Here is an 18355-nt window from a genome sequence, read left to right as displayed (position 1 = left end):
TATTAAAAACTATTTGTTTATCTGATATTCAAATTTAACTAGGCATTCTGTATTTTTATTTACTAAATCTGGTTGCCCTAAATGTTGAAAAATTTTAGGCTGTTAATAATGGGTCATCATGAGCCTGCTTAGCATTTTCCTATAAATGCTTGACACATTGGCCATAGTTTTATTTATATTACATCTTCTTACACAAAATTATTAAAACATTATTTACTTAGGGTTACCATATATGAAATTGATAATCCTGATTTTACTTAATATTAAACTTTAAAAGTTGTACCACATTATCAAAGTTTTACTTTTACTCACAATATTATACATAGACTTAACACAATTTTAAAAATTGTTTACTTAAAACAATATAATTCCCTTTTACAAAAGCAGCTTTATATAAAATGTTTGGCTTAAGACTGTCATTGCTATTAATGCCTTTGAACGACATTCCATTCTTTGGCCTCCGTTGTCCAAAAACAGGCACATTTCAACTTGTTTTCTTTAATGAATATTTTGTAACAAATTCCTGAAGTTTTCTAATTCTTTCACACTTGTTGAAATTCTGTAACCAAAAAAGATTTCACTTAGAAACTATTTTAGGTATCTTTTCTCTATAAGTTTTTCACTTTCCATTTTCAGAACACAGAATAAACTGTAAGTAATTTATTTCAGCAAATGTAAAGGTGCATAAACCATTTAATCTATTTTGATGCACTTCAGTTCTTTTTTTTTTTAAACATCTTTATTGGCGTATAATTGCTTTACAATGGTGTGTTTCTGCTTTATAACAAAGTGAATCAGCTATACATATACATATATGCCCATATCTTCTCCCTCTTGCATCTCCCCACTCTCCCTACCCCACCCCCTCTAGGTGGTCACAAAGCACCGAGCTGATCTCCCTGTGCTATGTGGCTGCTTCCCACTCACTAGCTATCTATTTTACATTTGGTGATGCACTTCAGTTCTTAATTTGACATGTCGAAACTAAGATAATATTGCCCAGAAATTAGTTATTTTTAATTATTCATAACAGTATTAAAGTTTCAAAATGCAAAATTATAAACTATTTAAGTATTAAAATATGAGGATATTTTAAGAATTCAGAAGTATATTCATATGCTTAGTATTTAAAGTACATAGGTATAAAGTATATAAGCAGTAAAATATGTATTTTAAATATGCATAAGTATACGAACACTTAAACTAATCAATATACCATATTTAGTAAATATACAAAGAATCAAAGCCTTTGGACTATAAAGAGTGAGAACAGTAATTGTGTGATCAAATTGTTTTCACTAACTTTTATAAAAAAGTAAAGTTTGTTATTTTAAGTGTACTTTAGCTCTGTTCTCCACCATGAAAAATGTTACAAAGTACTCAAATATAACTGTCAAGCTTCTGTATACTAGAGAATAATTGTGAAGGTCAATTACATCAAACCCAAAATATCAGTCATAATATTTTTAAGTGAAGTAATGTAGTCCTTAGAAAATGTTATTTTAATAAATCTCTGCTTTCTTTAGATATAATAGGCTAGAAGAAATATATCTATGCTTAAATTTTATAATGTAAGTTCCTTATTTCAAGCTTATTCTCTAATCATTTTAATGCAAATTATTTTTAAAAGAACTATTAAGCTTTCTACACAACAGTGAATTCACATGTGTACATGTACATTTTATGTGTACACCTACATTACACAACATGATTTTTCCAGGACCTTCAAAAAAACATTTGGGCAGCACAAATACTTTTAAATAATTAGAAAAAATATACACTTTCAGCAAGATGAATATTGAAGTCCACTCAGTGAATTAATCATGATTATAAAAGTCAACAGATGAAAATAAAGAATATTATTTAATGATTGTGTGTATCTACAAAGTTATTTCATAAGATCACAGAATTCTGTAGTGAGATAATTTCACTAAAAAGGGTATTTCTTTTTTTTTTTTTTTTTTTTTTCGGTACTTGGGCCTCTCACTGTTGTGGCCTCTCCCACTGCGGAGCACAGGCGCCAGGCGCGCAGGCTCAGCGGCCATGGCTCACGGCCCCAGCCGCTCCGCGGCATGTGGGATCCTCCCGGACCGGGGCACGAACCCGTGTCCCCTGCATCGGCAGGCGGACTCTTAACCACTGACCCACCAGGGAAGCCCTAAAAAGGGTATTTCTTACCCAGTTTTATCTGAAAGTATACATGTTGCATTAGACTTACTTGGCTAGCAGAAACAATTTTGGTAGAAACTAACCTTCCAAATGCATTAAATAATGATACTATTTCTTGTCTGGTTAGATGGAATTCATAACTGGGCCCACTTTCTGGCATATTTGCAATAAGTTTCTCAGAAAACAAGATCTTCAGAGCAGTGCCCAAACCCTGAGTCTATAATAAAAACAAGAAAAAAAAGAAAAATCAGAAAATTCTTTATGCAAAGAATAAAATTAGGATTGAGCTTGATATGCTTACCTGAAGCTTTCCCCACAGTCGACATTTCAAACAACCAACACAATCCATGATTCTTGAAATATTTCTAAAATGGAGTCGAAAGTCCTCCTAAAAATAATTTAAAATTTTATTAAAATATAGTATATAGTCAAATACTAAGTATTTCTGAGTGCCTTCTATGTGCCTCACAGTATGCAAGGCACTGGAGGGCACCAGAGTGGGGAACAGAACTGAAGTCAACATCCACGGAGTACCTCCTACACACCGGAATCTTTACAGATACAATTTCATTTCATCTTCACCACAAATCCAAAAGTAGATATCATTATAGTCTACACCTAATGAATTAAAAAAACAAGGTTCAGAAAGGTTACATAACTTGCCTAAATTCCCATATCTAGTAAACAGCAAATCTAGACCCCAGCCTGCCTGCCTCCAAAACTAGACTATTTATAAATATATACAAAGGTAACTGAGTTGAGATGTTCTGTTGTATGTGATTATTAACCATATGCCAATATCAGGGGAGGGGGGCGGGGGTCATATGACATCATTTACCAAAAAAAGAAAGAGGAAAAAAACAAAGGAGGATGAAGAACCTAGGGGTAAGATGGGAATAAAGACACAGACCTACTAGAGAATGGACTTGAGGATATGGGGAGGGGGAAGGGTAAGCTGTGACGAACTGAGAGTGGCATGGACATATATACACTACCAAACGTAGGGTGGATAGCTAGTGGGAAGCAGCCGTATGGCTCAGGGAGATCAGCTTGGTGCTTTGTGACCACCTAGAGGGGTGGGATAGGGAGGGTGGGAGGGAGGGAGACGCAAGAGGGAAGAGATATGGAAGCATGTGTATATGTATAACTGATCACTTTGTTATGGAGCGGAAACTAACACGCCATTGTGGGGCAATTATACTCCAATAAAGATGTTTTTAAAAAAAAGACAAAGGAGGGAGGGAGGAATAAAAACCTTTGGTTTCATAATAGTTAAATTAAAACCCTTATCTCTGGTATTAATTAGGTAAATCAACCAGACCTTTGAGTATTATTGACATTATTATCACACAAAAATATATATAGTGAAATCCATGTACCCTCCACCAAGTTTCAGAAAGAAACCATTACAATGACGCCTCCTATGTATCCCTTCAAAGTCCCATAATCCCACCTTCTGTAACTATTCTGAATTTGGTGTTTATCATTCCTTTTTTATCTTTATACTTTTAATATATATATATATATCCATGAACACTAGGGTATTATATTGTTGATTAAAGAGCAACATGCATTAAACTCATCCAAAACTGGTACATGTCTTTATGGAATAAAGAAGAAAGAAGGGAAGCCAAGAACATATCCTTCTTTTACTCCAGTGTAAATTATTAATTAATCCTCCAAGTGACTCCCTCTGTCCTGAATTTGTAGTGGAATCCCAAGCTTACAGTACTTGAAACAGGAAATTTCACATACAGTTCAGATGGAACATTCATTATACCAAATGGCCTATAACTTTGGAAGCATATAATGTTTTATTTGTTTTTCTTACGTGATAAACCACACACGGGGCTCAATCAAAAGAACAAGACCAAAGATCTAAAAATGGGACTAAATCAGCAGATTGGAACCTGCTATTCAAAGCAGACCTCAATTCATACTCTGGGGACAGTCTTTCCCCAGATGCGTCATTCAGCCTAAGACTTTGAAACAGCCATTACATGTATTAATAAAAGATTTACAATAGGATCCCAGATCTTAAATCTTATTGATTTAATACAAAGCCCAAATAATTAATATTAAATGTCACCATATGTTAGCAATATTCTATATCTTGTGTTTCTGTACCTTTTGGACTGAGTTCAGTAGGAGGTCATTCTAATTTTAAACATACTTTGAAAAAATATTTACCCAGCAATATTTCCCTAAGTAGATTTTTGGTGATTTGAGGTTTCCTTTAAACTTGTGTTTCAACCTTGAATTAAAGGAAATTCACACTTTTAACATTAATAACAGAGCACTAAAATTAAAGTAGATGTTCTCATCCAATGAGGGGCTGACCTCTGTAGGATTTAATAGTTGGTATAAGAGTCTACAAAATCCCTGTGTAGACAAGCATTTGTTTATAGACAGAACAAATAGCTCACATGTATGCACTATAAATTTCCTAATGGATATAAATTTTATGATTAATAAAACACAACTTTTACTTTAAAAGTGTTACTAAATGCATAGTGGATTTTTGGCAGTTATATTTTCACAATCAATAGATGCTAAAAACACTACTGTCATGGGGGGAGGCCTTAAAAGTTCTTGACTTAGACTCGTAAAGGTTGGAAGCGTCTATTCGAAATGATTGTGCTTCCTTTTGTACACATTGTCTAACATTGGTATTTGAATCTATGTTCACTAATTCAAACACTTGAATATGGCAGCTCTTGAGTAAATCCCTATGTGGCATGTACAGAGAATAAACGTGGTTGCTTACAAGAGCCAAAATAACATTGCAAAATTAAAACCAAGCACAAATGCTTAAATGTACTTAATATGCTAGAATGAAATTAATAAGCTTGAAATTTACTAGACCAGAACAAGGAGAAAATCCTTGTGATTTCCACAAATGACAATCAATGTCCAATAACCTGAGTATATTCTAAAGTTAACCCAGATTAGAAAAATGTATGATCCTTAAAATAACCAGAACCTAAATCATTTACAAATTCTCCTTGTTAATTTACACAGTTTTGGAATCAATACTTAAAATTATAGTCAGTGGGTAGAATAATCAAACATTCTGTGGTTAAACATTGTGATCTATATTCAATGAAACCAATTGACCAAAAAACAATTCTCACCCAATTCTCAGATGTTTTATAAGCCTTCAGGTGAGATCCTATTCTACTGTGAATTGAACACTAAACAATTCTTTCACACAAGTCCTCTCTTTCTAACCATACACTGATAGATTATAAAGGAGACAAGATGAGATTTTCAAATGAACTTATATGACTGTTCAAATCCATGATATTCACCATAAACTGCTATTTTTTAAAAAAGTAAATATCTGATATCAACAAGTTTCCTTGGTGTTTTACTCCTTTCTTGTAAAAGGACTCAGAAAAATTATCTGTTAAATTTCACAGGATATGAAAGCTGAGTGTTTCGGAGTTTCAATCAAATGAAAACGATGTGAGAAATATTTCTAATCTGCACAATATAAAATGAATAGATGCCAAAACACTCTCCATAAACCAGCAAGTGTATTAAAAATAAGAAAGATATCGAAAATAGTATGGAAAAAAAGTCTTATTACAGCATCTTCCCCCTCACTTCTAAGTTCCTGGAAACTGTTTGGGAGGTTATATAAGCACTGAGACACATATTTCTAGCAAGAATGCTTTAAGTAGGAGGTAGATGGGAGGTCAAAAATAACTATTATCTAACAGCAAAAAAATGGAGTGCAAAAAGTATTTTGTTTGCAAGCTGCAAAAAGATCAGGTTCTTTCATTATCGAAAGAGACAAAGAATTAGAAACAAAGGAAGATTGTTTGTTATAAATATTCTGATGAAATCAGATCCAGCCCAGTCCTACTGAGGGCCACCTGCTTTACTTACTTATAGCTTTATAACTGAGAACAGTAATATAATTTTACTTAAGTCCTCAAAAAGACTAGAAATCCCCTGGGGGTAGAAGCATCTCTCCCTTTAGTGACAAAAATCATGCTCTACACCCAGTGAGTGTTTAATAAATCTTCCCAGTGAGATATTTTATTTGTAGTATTTTGAGGCAAATATGCACAAAGATGGTCTTGCCTGGGGTCATACCTCTATTAAGAGGTAAGGCAAAGACCAGAGCCCATTTTGTGTGATCTCAGGTCTTCTGTTCTTCCCAGAACTGCATCCTGGTGTAACTAAATTTCTTTAATTCCCAGTGAATGAGATGAATTGACAAAACAATACTGTAACCTCTCCCCATAAAGAGCATCCTGTAATTTAGCCAAAACTATTTTTAGAATTCTCTCCAGCGAAAGACAGACTAATTCTGCCCCTTGTGCTCTAGATCCCTTTCCTTTCATTCATAAGTTCTATTTACTACATGAGAGCATCAATGTGAAATGAAAGCCTTCTGTAAAGAGCACATATTTCTGTTGTTATTTTGAAAACAACACAAACTAGATCTTAAGTTGGACCTGCTTTTGGACTTCCTTTCTTCTTGAGGAAAAGAAAGATTATGACTCTTGACTTTTCTTCTAATTTCAGGATGTATATCAAGTTTTATTGTTAAGAATAAAAACATGGCCTTTATTCATACCTGTATGAGTTTGTATTTAAAAATTAAGTATAAAATTATTACCTTTAGTTTGTTTGCTTCTTTTTTGTCCCCAGCAAAAAAAGAATTCTCATCAAAATGCAAAGGAAATGACCTACATTAAAAAAAAAAACATAAATAAAATATATTCTCTGCATAGAACAGAAAATATTTTCGTGTATTATAAAACATTAAAAGTCCTGCTGATACCACATTTTGCTGGTCACTGATGAATAATATAAGTAAAATAGAGTAGAATAGATAGTAAAATCAAAATTCTGATGCCCCCAAACAAATTCTTATCCTCAAAATATAAAAGCTAACTGTATAATATAGTAGGAGTTATGCCCCAAACCCAACCTGTTCAACTAAATATGAAAATAATGCAAGTATCAAATACCAAAAGAATGGCTCTTAAAAGCAAAAATATGTGCCTTTTAGTACATAAGTCAAAATGAAAACAAAACCAAAACTCAATTCTAAAAGACCTATGAGCAGAATTAGCTTTTAATTATTTTTTAGATAGTTTTCCTTTCTCTAAGTTGATTATTTAAGAATTTAATTTTGGATACCACTTGTCACTCTTCTATTAATGTATAAGTTGTATAAGTTGTAATACACGATTTACTTGATTTCATGAAGTATTTCCAGAAGTAACATTTTGTTTTCTGCATCTTGAACTTTATTTCCAGTGAAGAGTTGAAAATCCTGGCGCTCAAAGAATGGTACCACTTTAGATAAAGCCCTTAATTCTATTAAGTAGAGAAAATACAAGTTCTTAAGCCTTCGTGGACCTTCTCCTTCAGTTAAAATTCCATCAAATCGCTGCTGAAATTCTGTAATGTTATGTCCCCATATTTTTTCCAACCAGGTATCTGAGAAGAAAGAAGAATTAAATATTTTAAAAACTGCATTTTAGGGCTTCCCTGGTGGCGCAGTGGTTGAGAGTCCGCCTGCCAATGCAGGGGACACGGGTTCGTGCCCCGGTCTGGGAGGATCCCACATGCCGCGGAGCGGCTGGGCCCGTGAGCCATGGCCACTGAGCCTGTGCATCCGGAGCCTGTGCTCCACAACGGGGAGAGGCCACAACAGTGCGAGGCCCGCGTACCACCAAAAAAACCCAAAAAAAACCCCTGCATTTTAAAATTAAGTAAGTTTCATTTTACTTATATTAGGTTATTAATGCCTGCAGAAGCTAATTTGATTTTATATTTTAAAATATATAATCAATACAACCATGAAAACCATTTTACATAATTTAGCCTTTAATAGTTCCATATTAATATTTTATCTTCTAGAAGCCATCCTTAAAAGGAAAATAAACTCAATATTTTACTGAGAAACCAGGACTAATAAAATCAAATTTCTGAATATAAACATATTCATAAAACCAAGATACAGAAGTCAAAAATTACTATCTGACATTACTAATGAGTTTGAAGCCCTAATTAAAGTTACTATGATTTTGTTTCTAAGAAGTAAAAGATACTTTAGTTCTAGAAGAAATATGTTATTGATGAAACTCCAACATGGTCTAATTTTTCAACAGCCTTCATAAAGCATGAAGAGCAGCAGAAAAAATGCTTTTACCTGTTAAACTCCAGGCCTGAAGCTGGCACACAAATATAAGGATTCTGATACAGTAATATCTAATGAAAAACAAACTATGCTTTTGAGAGCTTTTTTTTTTTTTTTTTTTTTTGCGGTATGCGGGCCTCTCACTGTTGTGGCCTCTCCCATTGCGGAGCACAGGCTCCGGACGCGCAGGCCTAGTGGCCATGGCTCACGGGCTTAGTTGCTCCGCGGCATGTGGGATCTTCCCGGACCAGGGCACGAACCCGTGTCTCCTGCATCGGCAGGCGGATTCTCAACCGCTGCGCCACCAGGGAAGCCCTTTTTGAGAGCTTTTTTAATTCCCACAACAAAAGAACATTTCCAAAGTGACATGTATGATTTTGAGCAGCTTCTTAAAAGAAGGTGAAGAGAGCTAAGAACAGGCTGAACTTTTCCTTATAAGGTCCATGGTTCCCACATTCCTGATTACTCCCATTTAAGAATAAATCTTTTACTGCCTAATATTCAATAGGGTCAGTCCTTTCTCATCCAGGTAAATATCAAGAAAATTTTAAGAATACCTGAAAATAAATGTGGTAAAGTGAATAAAAGTAAAATGTAACATACCTTGTAGAAGATACCGTGCACTCAAATGCACATTAATGCTTGCATGGAGGCCAGAAATAAGTCTGTAGAATGCTCTTTTTTCTACACAGAGGCCTACAAAAAGTAATTTGGAAATAGAAATTCCATATGTGAAATTTGTAAGGCACAAGATTAATTTTATGTGCATTTAAAAATGAAAAAAATGTTATTTAAATTTGCTTAAAAATGTTCAATTACCTTCTAGCCAACTGTAAAAAGTGTTCTCTGAAATAAGAAAAATAAGTCACAAGATTGTAAAAATGCCAAAATGTAAGTTTTTCAAAAGTTTTAAAATACTATAGCAAATTTTTGACAAACAGTGATTCAAAGGTCCAAATTTTGTTTGTAAAGGAAAGAGAGAGGTTCTTGGTATGGATTCACTTTCAGTTCCACTTGGCTGCTCGGTCTTTAGAAGGCTTTAGCATTGCCTTAGGTGGCCCCAGCCTCATAACTTTCTGGATAAAATGTTTTATATGAGGTCAAAACACAGAATTTAAATAGTAAATCAATACATGGAAAAATGCTTAGCCTTAGTGACAATTCATGCTATAAAAATTAAGAACTCATTAAATACTTTTTAAAATGAGAAAAGTTAAATAAAAATTATAAAATAGTATTGGAGGTATATTATTTGTCTATAGCTGGTAGTATTATATGCAATTCAATATTTCAAAAGAGCAATTCATGGAGATGTTACAAAAACCAAACATCGTTTATATTTTATGACCAAATAAGATCACTGTTCATATACTTAGCCTTGACAATTCTGCTTTTAGAACTATGGTCTTATGAAATAACTCAAAATGGAGGTGGGGGGGTGGACAATCTGCAGAAAGATGATTATGTTATATATAATTTTTAAAACCTTAAGTTATCAAAATATACAAGGCCTAAGCTGACATGATAGAATACTATATACTAGTTAACATGGTTGAATAATATAAAACTATTAAAATGAGAAGAATGTGGAACATGACAATGCATGAAAATGTTTATTTGAAATAATATATAAAAAGACATAAGAAATAATTATTATAACTGTGAACATTCTATGTATACATTTACTAGCGATGACAAACATTGTACTATATAGTTCTTTTTATAAAGCTGTTTATAGTAATATTAATAATGAACCAAATAAGCATAAAAGTAATGGAAGAAATGACAAAGGGAATAAACAATAAATTTATATATTTATAGACTACATAAAAACGTAAAACATCTTGTGTGTCAGAAAACTTTATAAACAAAAGCAAAATGCAAACAACAAACTAGGTAAAATGCAAATACAAAAAAGGATAATATCTTAAGTATATAAAGAGTTCACAAACTGAATAAAAATGCTAAAGTGCCCATTAAAAATGGGCAAAAAATATGAAGAGAATTCATAAAGGGAAAATATAAATGGTAGTAACAGTTAAAAATTGTTTAGCCTCACTAACAATAAAATGCAAATTAAGCATATGTTGTACAATACAGGGAATGTAGCCAATATTTTAAAATAACTATAAATGGAATATAACCTTTAAAAATTGTGAATCACTATGTTGTACACCTGAAACTCATATAATATTGTACATCAACCAAACCTCAATAAAAAAATAAATAAAAATTCAAATTAAAATTATAAAGATACAACTTTAAAGAGTAAAGGTAAAAATATAATACTTAATGCAGACAAGGGTCAGGTAAAACTAGCAGGCACAATGACTGGAAGGGGTGTAAATTAGCATATCCTTCCAATGACAAAAAGCAATCTGGTCATATGTATCAAGAGCCTAAAACGTCCTTATCCTTGATCCAGTAGATCCATTTCTAGAAATCGAGGTTGTTATGGGTAAATGTTTGTGTCCCCCCTAAAATTCATATGTTGAAGCCCTAAACTCTCCCCCTAACCACCACTGCTCCCCATGTGATGGCACTTGGAGGTGGGGTCTTTGGGAGGTAATTAGACCAAAGTAAGGTCATGAGGGTGGGGTCACCATGATGGAATTAGTGTCTTTATAAGTAGAAGAAGAGACCAGAGCTCTTTCTCTCTCTATCATGTGAGGATACAGTAAGAAGGCCAGCTGTCTGTAAGCCAGGAAGAGGGCCCTCACCATGAACCAGATCTGCTGGCACCTTGATCATGGACTTCCCAGCCTCCAGAACTATGAGAAAATAAATGTCTTTGTTTTAGCCACCTAGTCTATGGTATTTTGTTAGAGCACCCTGAGCTGATGAGGACATAGGCTAAGGAAGCAAGTAGACATGGTAATGATAACATATAAAACTATAAATATATCTATTATAAAAATATAAACATGTAAATGTTTATATTTTTATAACTAAACTCCAGGGTCTGTGCTTTAGTTACAAATCATAAGATTTTAGCTAAGTTGCTAAACCTTTCTGGGACTCATTTTCCACCTCTGTAAAATGGAGATAAAAATAATACCTCCTAGGATTGTTGGAAGGATTAAATAAACTCATATTTGTAAATTGCTTTGAAAAGTACTAGCATATCATTATCAATTATTTTGGGGTTGTGGGATTACAAGTGATTTGTTTCCTTATTGGGAACCTCTAGGTTTTGGGGTTTTTTTTCAAGTTTTGGACCATGAATTGGGGAGAGCAGGAGTGTGACATTGCTTGGGACCTAGCCTTCTAAAGAAATTTTCAGTTCAGTTTTATAATCCTGAAGTAGATATTCTCTGAATGTGATCCAGTTAGATAATCACCTAATATATCAGCTTTCATATCTGACTAAAATGAATACTTATAAATATACTCATAAATAAGATATTTTCTCTAAGGACAGCCTCTACAGGTTAACTATCTTTTCTCTGATAATGAGAGACAGGTTGAGATCTTCAAATAGTAACAAAAATCATTTCAATCTCACTCATAAAGCAAAAACATTCTCAAAAAGACAGAGTAAACATAAAATATGTTAAAACTTTTAGCTTTACAATTAACTTAAAGAGCTGGCAATGATACCTACACCCAAGAGTCACCACAAGCTTGGAAGACGGTAGCTCAACACTCTGATCATGTCTAGAACCTTCCTATATGAGATCTAGCAGATACTAGAGTTCAACCAGTAAAGGAGAAGTTTTCCCTGACAGAGGCTGGGGAAATGCCTACCTTTCACATGCAATAGGTAAAATGTACCAGTGAATTATCAGAGGCTGAGGCAGGCTGTCTCTACTGCCTGATCCCAGGCACAGAGTCACATTTCCCTTAACCTATGCTGTCACCTCTAGAATTTCAGGTAAAGAAATAAAAATTAACTTTTTCTTTGTCTCACATGCGGGAAGAAAAAAACAAGTTTGCCCAACAAACATCTGAATGTGTAAGCAAATTCATATATATGATGTATGATAAAGATATTATACTTACCTTCACTTTTCCCTGAAAAAAGAAAACAAAATGCTCATTATTAAAAACTCCTTCCAGATGCTCCTTTTAAACTGCTACACTTCCACAAAAATAAGACTTAGTAGAGGTTACTTTTAGTTCATCAGTTCACCCACATAAATAAAATCTTAGAGTGAGATGTGCCTGTCACTGCAACTCTTTCTGGTGATGAAAGGAATTATGCCCCATTTGACTAAACGGTTTCATCTCCAAGAGCCTGGATAAAGAGTATTTTCAGCTTGTCCAAGATTTAATATGGGCTGACAGGAAAGAAAAATCTAATCTACCATCTGAGAGTACTCTTAAATATCTTAAGGACTCACAGTTACTTGGCTGTCAGAGTCTTTTTACTTATTTATTTGTTCTACAGCTATAACACAGTTTCTGCTAAAGATGTGTGTTATTGCTTCCAAACTCCCGGGACTGACATTATAAAATTTTACCTTATTCAGGAATATTTTTAAAGACTATCTGTAAGATTCAAATTATGCACAATTCGGCAGTTTGTATGCAGCTGCTCATTAACTATTGAAAAACTGTCTTCATTTTGCCAGTTTTATTTAATGCCATTGTTTATTAAAGTACCATATGCTCATTGCAAATATATGTTAAAAAAAAGAAGACAAAGATAAAATAAAAAATATCATCCATAACTCCCTCTGGTCAAAGATAAATACCATTTACATTTTGTTAAATGTCTTTTTTCTTTGTGTACAGGATATTTAGATATATCAATTATGTTTTTTAAAAAAACATATTATACATACTGTTTGATACTGCTTCTTCTCCTAAATGTGCTATTGATCACCACTGATATAAATGAATATAAATTTTCAGCAACATTAAGAATGGCTATATTCTACTATATGAATATACCATGATTCATTTAACCAGTTCCCTAACGATAAACATTGAAATTGTTCCCATTTATCTTTAAAATAAGTGAGTGTGGTTAATTAACTTATCAGATCAAAATGTGAGTTCATAGTGAAGATCACCTCTTGCCTGGGAATTTGCATTTCATCTGATAGTAAATCAATAGTTTCCACTGAGTACCATATGTGACTCCATATAACTCCAAAAGCCTTGTTTAAAGATGCTCTTTCATTTCTAAGAATGACTAGTCTGCCAACATTTAGGGAATGTTGCAATCTCACTGCCTTCCAGGAGGAAATTCATGTTTATTGACTATGAGATCAGCAGCTTTTCACATAAATTAAAAAAATGAAAACCATTCCACATTTGCTAAAAGTACATCAAAGATTTTATCAGTAAGCGCATATTCAGAGAACAAGGATATATATTTCCTAAGGAAAAAGCCTGAAATCATACACTTGAAATGGTTTATTCAACAAACTGTTCTATTACAGACTGGGTAGGGTTTGTGAGTTTCAATTTTACATCCCCTCTGCACCTGTACAGTGCCTAGCACATAGTAAATGGTGGGTAATCATTTGTTGGAGGAACAAGTGATTTTCACTACTGTAGACAAGACCATTAAATGAGGAGGGTGAATTTCATTGATCATTTATCTAACAAACTATTCCATCTGTTATGTTCCAGACTCTGTATTAAGGGATGAAATCAATAAATGCTGCCCATATGTCCAAAGTACCAGGGTAGATCAATAGATATATAAATAATAGTAAAATAATGCTAGCAAGTGGAAAGAGCTGCAAGAGGAACAAAATAATACGTAAGATCACTTTATGAGGAGAGACAGATTATTTCCAGTTAAGAGGATCAGGGAAATTTGGGCAGGGAAGGCAGCATTTAAGCCAAACCCTGAGTGTAAGTAGAAAATGAAAAATGTTAATGAGCTATAAAGTCATGTGAATTTGAAATCAGACTCCCAATATAGAAAACAATTTCAAGTTTTAGGAAAGATGTGAGGCAGAAGTTTTTTGGATATTCACTCAACTAAAAGATGAGTACAAATAGTAGAAAGCCTGAACACACACATTCTGCAAAAATGCATAAAAGAATAAATGTATAACTTAAACTTAATCCTATGATAGTCTAACACAATGAACTTCATTACAAAAATACTCCTTACTGAAGTGTAAATATTTTCAACACCAATTTCTCTGCAAGAATGAGATATAACTTCGATGAAAACAAGAATATATGATCTCAACTGCTATTGCCAGCCCTTATCTTGCCTCCTCCTTCCTTCTAACCAAAGTTCACTGACTGAAAAATAACAGTGCAAATAAATAACTCACCGCGACCAGAAGCCAAAGGATTTAAAGGTCTTTTAATTGTCTGTGGCCTACAAACAAAAGAATTAAAGTATAAAGTATAAAATATAAATATGTTACCCATCATGTTATAATTATTTAAGTAAAAGTTAAATTATCTCAGAAAGTTTTTTAATGACTATATCCAAAATAAAATTGTTTTACTGACCTTATAAAATATTTATTTTCTCTAACTGCTTTAAGGGAGGGTGGTTATTTGTTTTAGTGATAATAGTTTCTGATCTTTTCCCATTGTAGCAACCAGAAAGTCATTTCCTAATCACTTCTTCAAACAAAGGAAGAAAAAAATACCAGTTAAGCTTTTCTCCTAGAGTTACTAATATGTTTTTATATATATCATATATGTTTGTGTATGTCACAAACTACACTCCTACTTGAAAAACAAACAAGCAAAAAATGTAAATATCCAACACAAGCAAGCACTAAAATAAAAAAGGGAAAAAACAGTGTGGGTAGATTATTTTCCACTTTGGTAATTTTAAGTACATCAGTTTGCCCTGAGGCCATCAAGTTTGTTATGATTTCAATAACAGGTAGTTTTTAACAAGAAAAAAAGAGAGAGTTAGTATGTCGCTAAAGTGTTTTTAAATCTCAAAATAAATATTCATTAGTATCTTTAGTAGAGTGTAGGGATTGTTTTAATGTCCTTTTATCTATTTTACAAATTTGCACAGCTTGAGACATTTTGAGAACAGAACATGTAAGTTGTATTTTAACATCCTCAATTTAGTGCCTCATACATTGTTTCTATTTTAGAAATATTATGGGGACCATGATATAAACTAGTTAGGAAATAACTACAAAACTTATACAAAATCTAACAAATGCTTTAGTTAGACTTTATTTTAGTTCACATCAAAAAAAAATTAAGGCAAAAAACCTTTAAAGTAAGTCAATAAACTCAGTAAACCAAACATTCCTAATAACAGTCAAGAGAATTTAAATGAAACACATGGCAGAAATGAGTAAATAATGAAAACTCTCCACTTCCCAAACAGTAGAAATTCTGCAAGTCAAAAAAAGAAATTGCTGATCTCTGATGCGAATATTTGACATAAAAAGTGAAATGTATTTTTGCCACATTTGGGAAGTCCAGAAATCTTCCCAGAACTATCCCCATCTCTGAGATAGCGTAACGCTTGTGTGCACACAGGCATGCACAAACACACACATCCCTTCCAAAAACCAATACATACATTTATTACAACCTAGAGGCTTACAAGTGGACAAACTTGAAGCATGTCTCAGTCTCTCAAGGATCAAACTGACAGCTTCCATTGTAGTGGGTAACAGTACAAAGGGGGTTCTTCCACTTACTAGATCTTTGACACGAGACAAATCACTTAACCTTTCCAACTCTCAGTTTCTCCATCTATAAACTGTGATGACTACAACACAGGGTTATTACAAGGACTAAAGGAGAAAATGTATGTAATATGCTTAGCACAATACCTGACACACCGTGAGTGCTCAAATGTTACTAATTATAATTAATCTCTGAAAAGAATTTAACTTTAAAGCAGGTAAAATAAGTATAGCCACAAAAAGAGGAGTATAGAGCACCAAAAAGGGAATTAGGAATTATACATCCTAATCTGTTCCCTGCCACTAATTATATGATCTCTCTGGCTCTAGGCTACCTCATCTATAAAATGAGATTCTAGTACAGCAAAAACTAACAACATTGTAAAGCAACTATACTCCAATAAAAATTAATTTTAAAAATTAGATTCTATAATTCACTTAAGGAATATTTGTGAAATGCCTACAATATTCCCATAAAAGTCTAACACTGTTCTAAGTCTTTTAAAGAACAAAGAATTATTTGTTGAAACGCATGTCCACATGTTTCCCCAGAGGGGAACTGGATTAATGAACAAGTACGTTTCCATGTCCAAATACATCCTTTAATAAGGTGAATTTGATTTGTTCTTTTAAATCACTGTGATTTTGTTTATTTGTTTATAAAGAGAAATGAACACATCTTTCAGGAATTTCGAAATGAAAATGACACGTACTTAAAACAGTTTTCTTCATAGATGACATTCCATATCTTCCAAGCATCTGGTCCCTTGTAACCCGTGTAGCGCTCAGGATTAAGGAGCAAATCGACATACTCAGCATCAGGAGACTGTATGTCTGTAAAATAAAATGTTTTAATAATCTTCCTTCTTTTCAGTAACGTTAAAAAGCTAATATAACCAGACTGTATTCCATCAATTCTAAGGCACCGCAAATGTAACAATGCATCTAGGATTTAAAAACACCTTTTTAGGAGAAATCCTAAAAAGAAGAGAAAAGAAGGAACAAACACAGCCACATTAAATTACACACCGTTTACAAAAGCATCTTGGTTTTAGAAATGGTAAAAAAAAAAAATAGGAATATGTGAATTTTAGAATTGAAGGAACATAGTAATTCAATTCTTATAAGCTATCCAGGCAAAGAATATACCATACATTTCTCATCACATTAACCACAAGCAGTTCATCAGTAACTAAGGTAAATGAAGACATATTAGTACCATACAGTTTGTTACCAAATACTTCCTTCTTACATGACCACCATCAGGATCCACTACAAAGCTGTCCCAAAGGTATAATCCTAAATATTCAAAAACTTATAAGCAGAATATTTGTATCAGCATTATTCATAAAAGGGAAAATCAGAAGCAACCTAAATGTCCAACAGAGCAGAGCACAGTCTCTGGAGCGAGAGTGCCTGGGTTAGAATCCAGCACCCACTACTTATTCACTTTGGAACCCTGGTCAAGTTATGTAAATTCTCTATGCCTTGGTGCCCTCATTTGTAAAATGGAGATAATACTCATAGCATTACTGTGAGACATAAAGAAGTTTATATGTGCAGAGTTCTTAGAACAACAGTAAGAGTATAATAAATATTAACTATGGCATTGGTATTATGATATATCTTAATAGACCATTTTACAGTCAACAGAACGGTTAAGTACAAAGGCTGTCTAATAAAATGAAAAGATAAGCGTTATAGAAAAGTTAATTACAGAGATATAAGGAAAACATACCAAAATTGGTGGGATATTGGTTTCTCATACGTTCTATAAATTTGTATAATGTGTTACAACTTTAAAATAAAACAAAAAAAATATGGCCCCTGGTCCTCAGTGGCTTTGGGGAATTAGTTAATAACACAGTAATACCGGACTCATCAATAAAGCTTAACAGTATGAACCAACAAAGAATAAGGAAGTGAGTGAAAATGGCCTCAAAGCAACCAAAGTAGATGACAAAAATCTGAGCAGAAAGATGCTTACACGAGACTCCATCAAGCTCTCTAGAGTACCTACTTCTCATTTAAAAAACAAAGATAAAACTATGCTTGGTTATTTTTATCCCAATTCAGTTCATTAGAGTCATAAATTAGGGGAAAATCTGCTTCTAGAAACAGCCCAGTGACAGCACCTAGAAATAACTGAGAGTCCAAGGCAGAAGTAGCAATTAAAATAACTAGAAGAAGTAAAAATAAAAATTTAAAAAACAAATCTACATGGAATCACCTAGTTCAGGAACAGATATCTCTGTTCATCTCAATTAATACTATAGGTATTACCTCAGTATAGCAAACTATAATAAATTCATAAAAAATAACTCTGACTCTTAAAATATATATATAAATAACTCAGCATCTAGTACTTTAAGACAGAAAACTAATCACCAAGGAATGATTAAATTTTTAATATCTTGCCTCGTTAGAGATAAAC

The 18355-nt window shown here is 33.2% G+C and overlaps 1 protein-coding gene across 1 annotated transcript in view; it reads right to left on the bottom strand.

The window, feature by feature from the left end:
* Window positions 1-404: 404 nt before the first annotated feature.
* The window catches only part of ERO1A (endoplasmic reticulum oxidoreductase 1 alpha), a 42216-nt gene continuing 24265 nt past the window's right edge, over window positions 405-18355 (bottom strand). The window contains exons 7-16 of the mRNA XM_067028468.1: window positions 16635-16755; window positions 14581-14627; window positions 12338-12349; window positions 9155-9181; window positions 8939-9031; window positions 7386-7632; window positions 6803-6872; window positions 2471-2557; window positions 2253-2386; window positions 405-559 (exon numbers count right to left, since the gene is read on the bottom strand). Coding sequence (XP_066884569.1) covers window positions 499-559; window positions 2253-2386; window positions 2471-2557; window positions 6803-6872; window positions 7386-7632; window positions 8939-9031; window positions 9155-9181; window positions 12338-12349; window positions 14581-14627; window positions 16635-16755 — 899 coding nt within the window. The 3' untranslated portion in view covers window positions 405-498. The remainder of the gene's footprint in view (window positions 560-2252; window positions 2387-2470; window positions 2558-6802; window positions 6873-7385; window positions 7633-8938; window positions 9032-9154; window positions 9182-12337; window positions 12350-14580; window positions 14628-16634; window positions 16756-18355) is intronic.

Source organism: Kogia breviceps, chromosome 3 (assembly GCF_026419965.1).
Source record: "Kogia breviceps isolate mKogBre1 chromosome 3, mKogBre1 haplotype 1, whole genome shotgun sequence".
Classification (NCBI taxonomy): domain Eukaryota; kingdom Metazoa; phylum Chordata; class Mammalia; order Artiodactyla; family Physeteridae; genus Kogia; species Kogia breviceps.
Note: the sequence above shows the minus strand (reverse complement) of the source record. Positions and strands in the feature narration are given on the sequence as shown.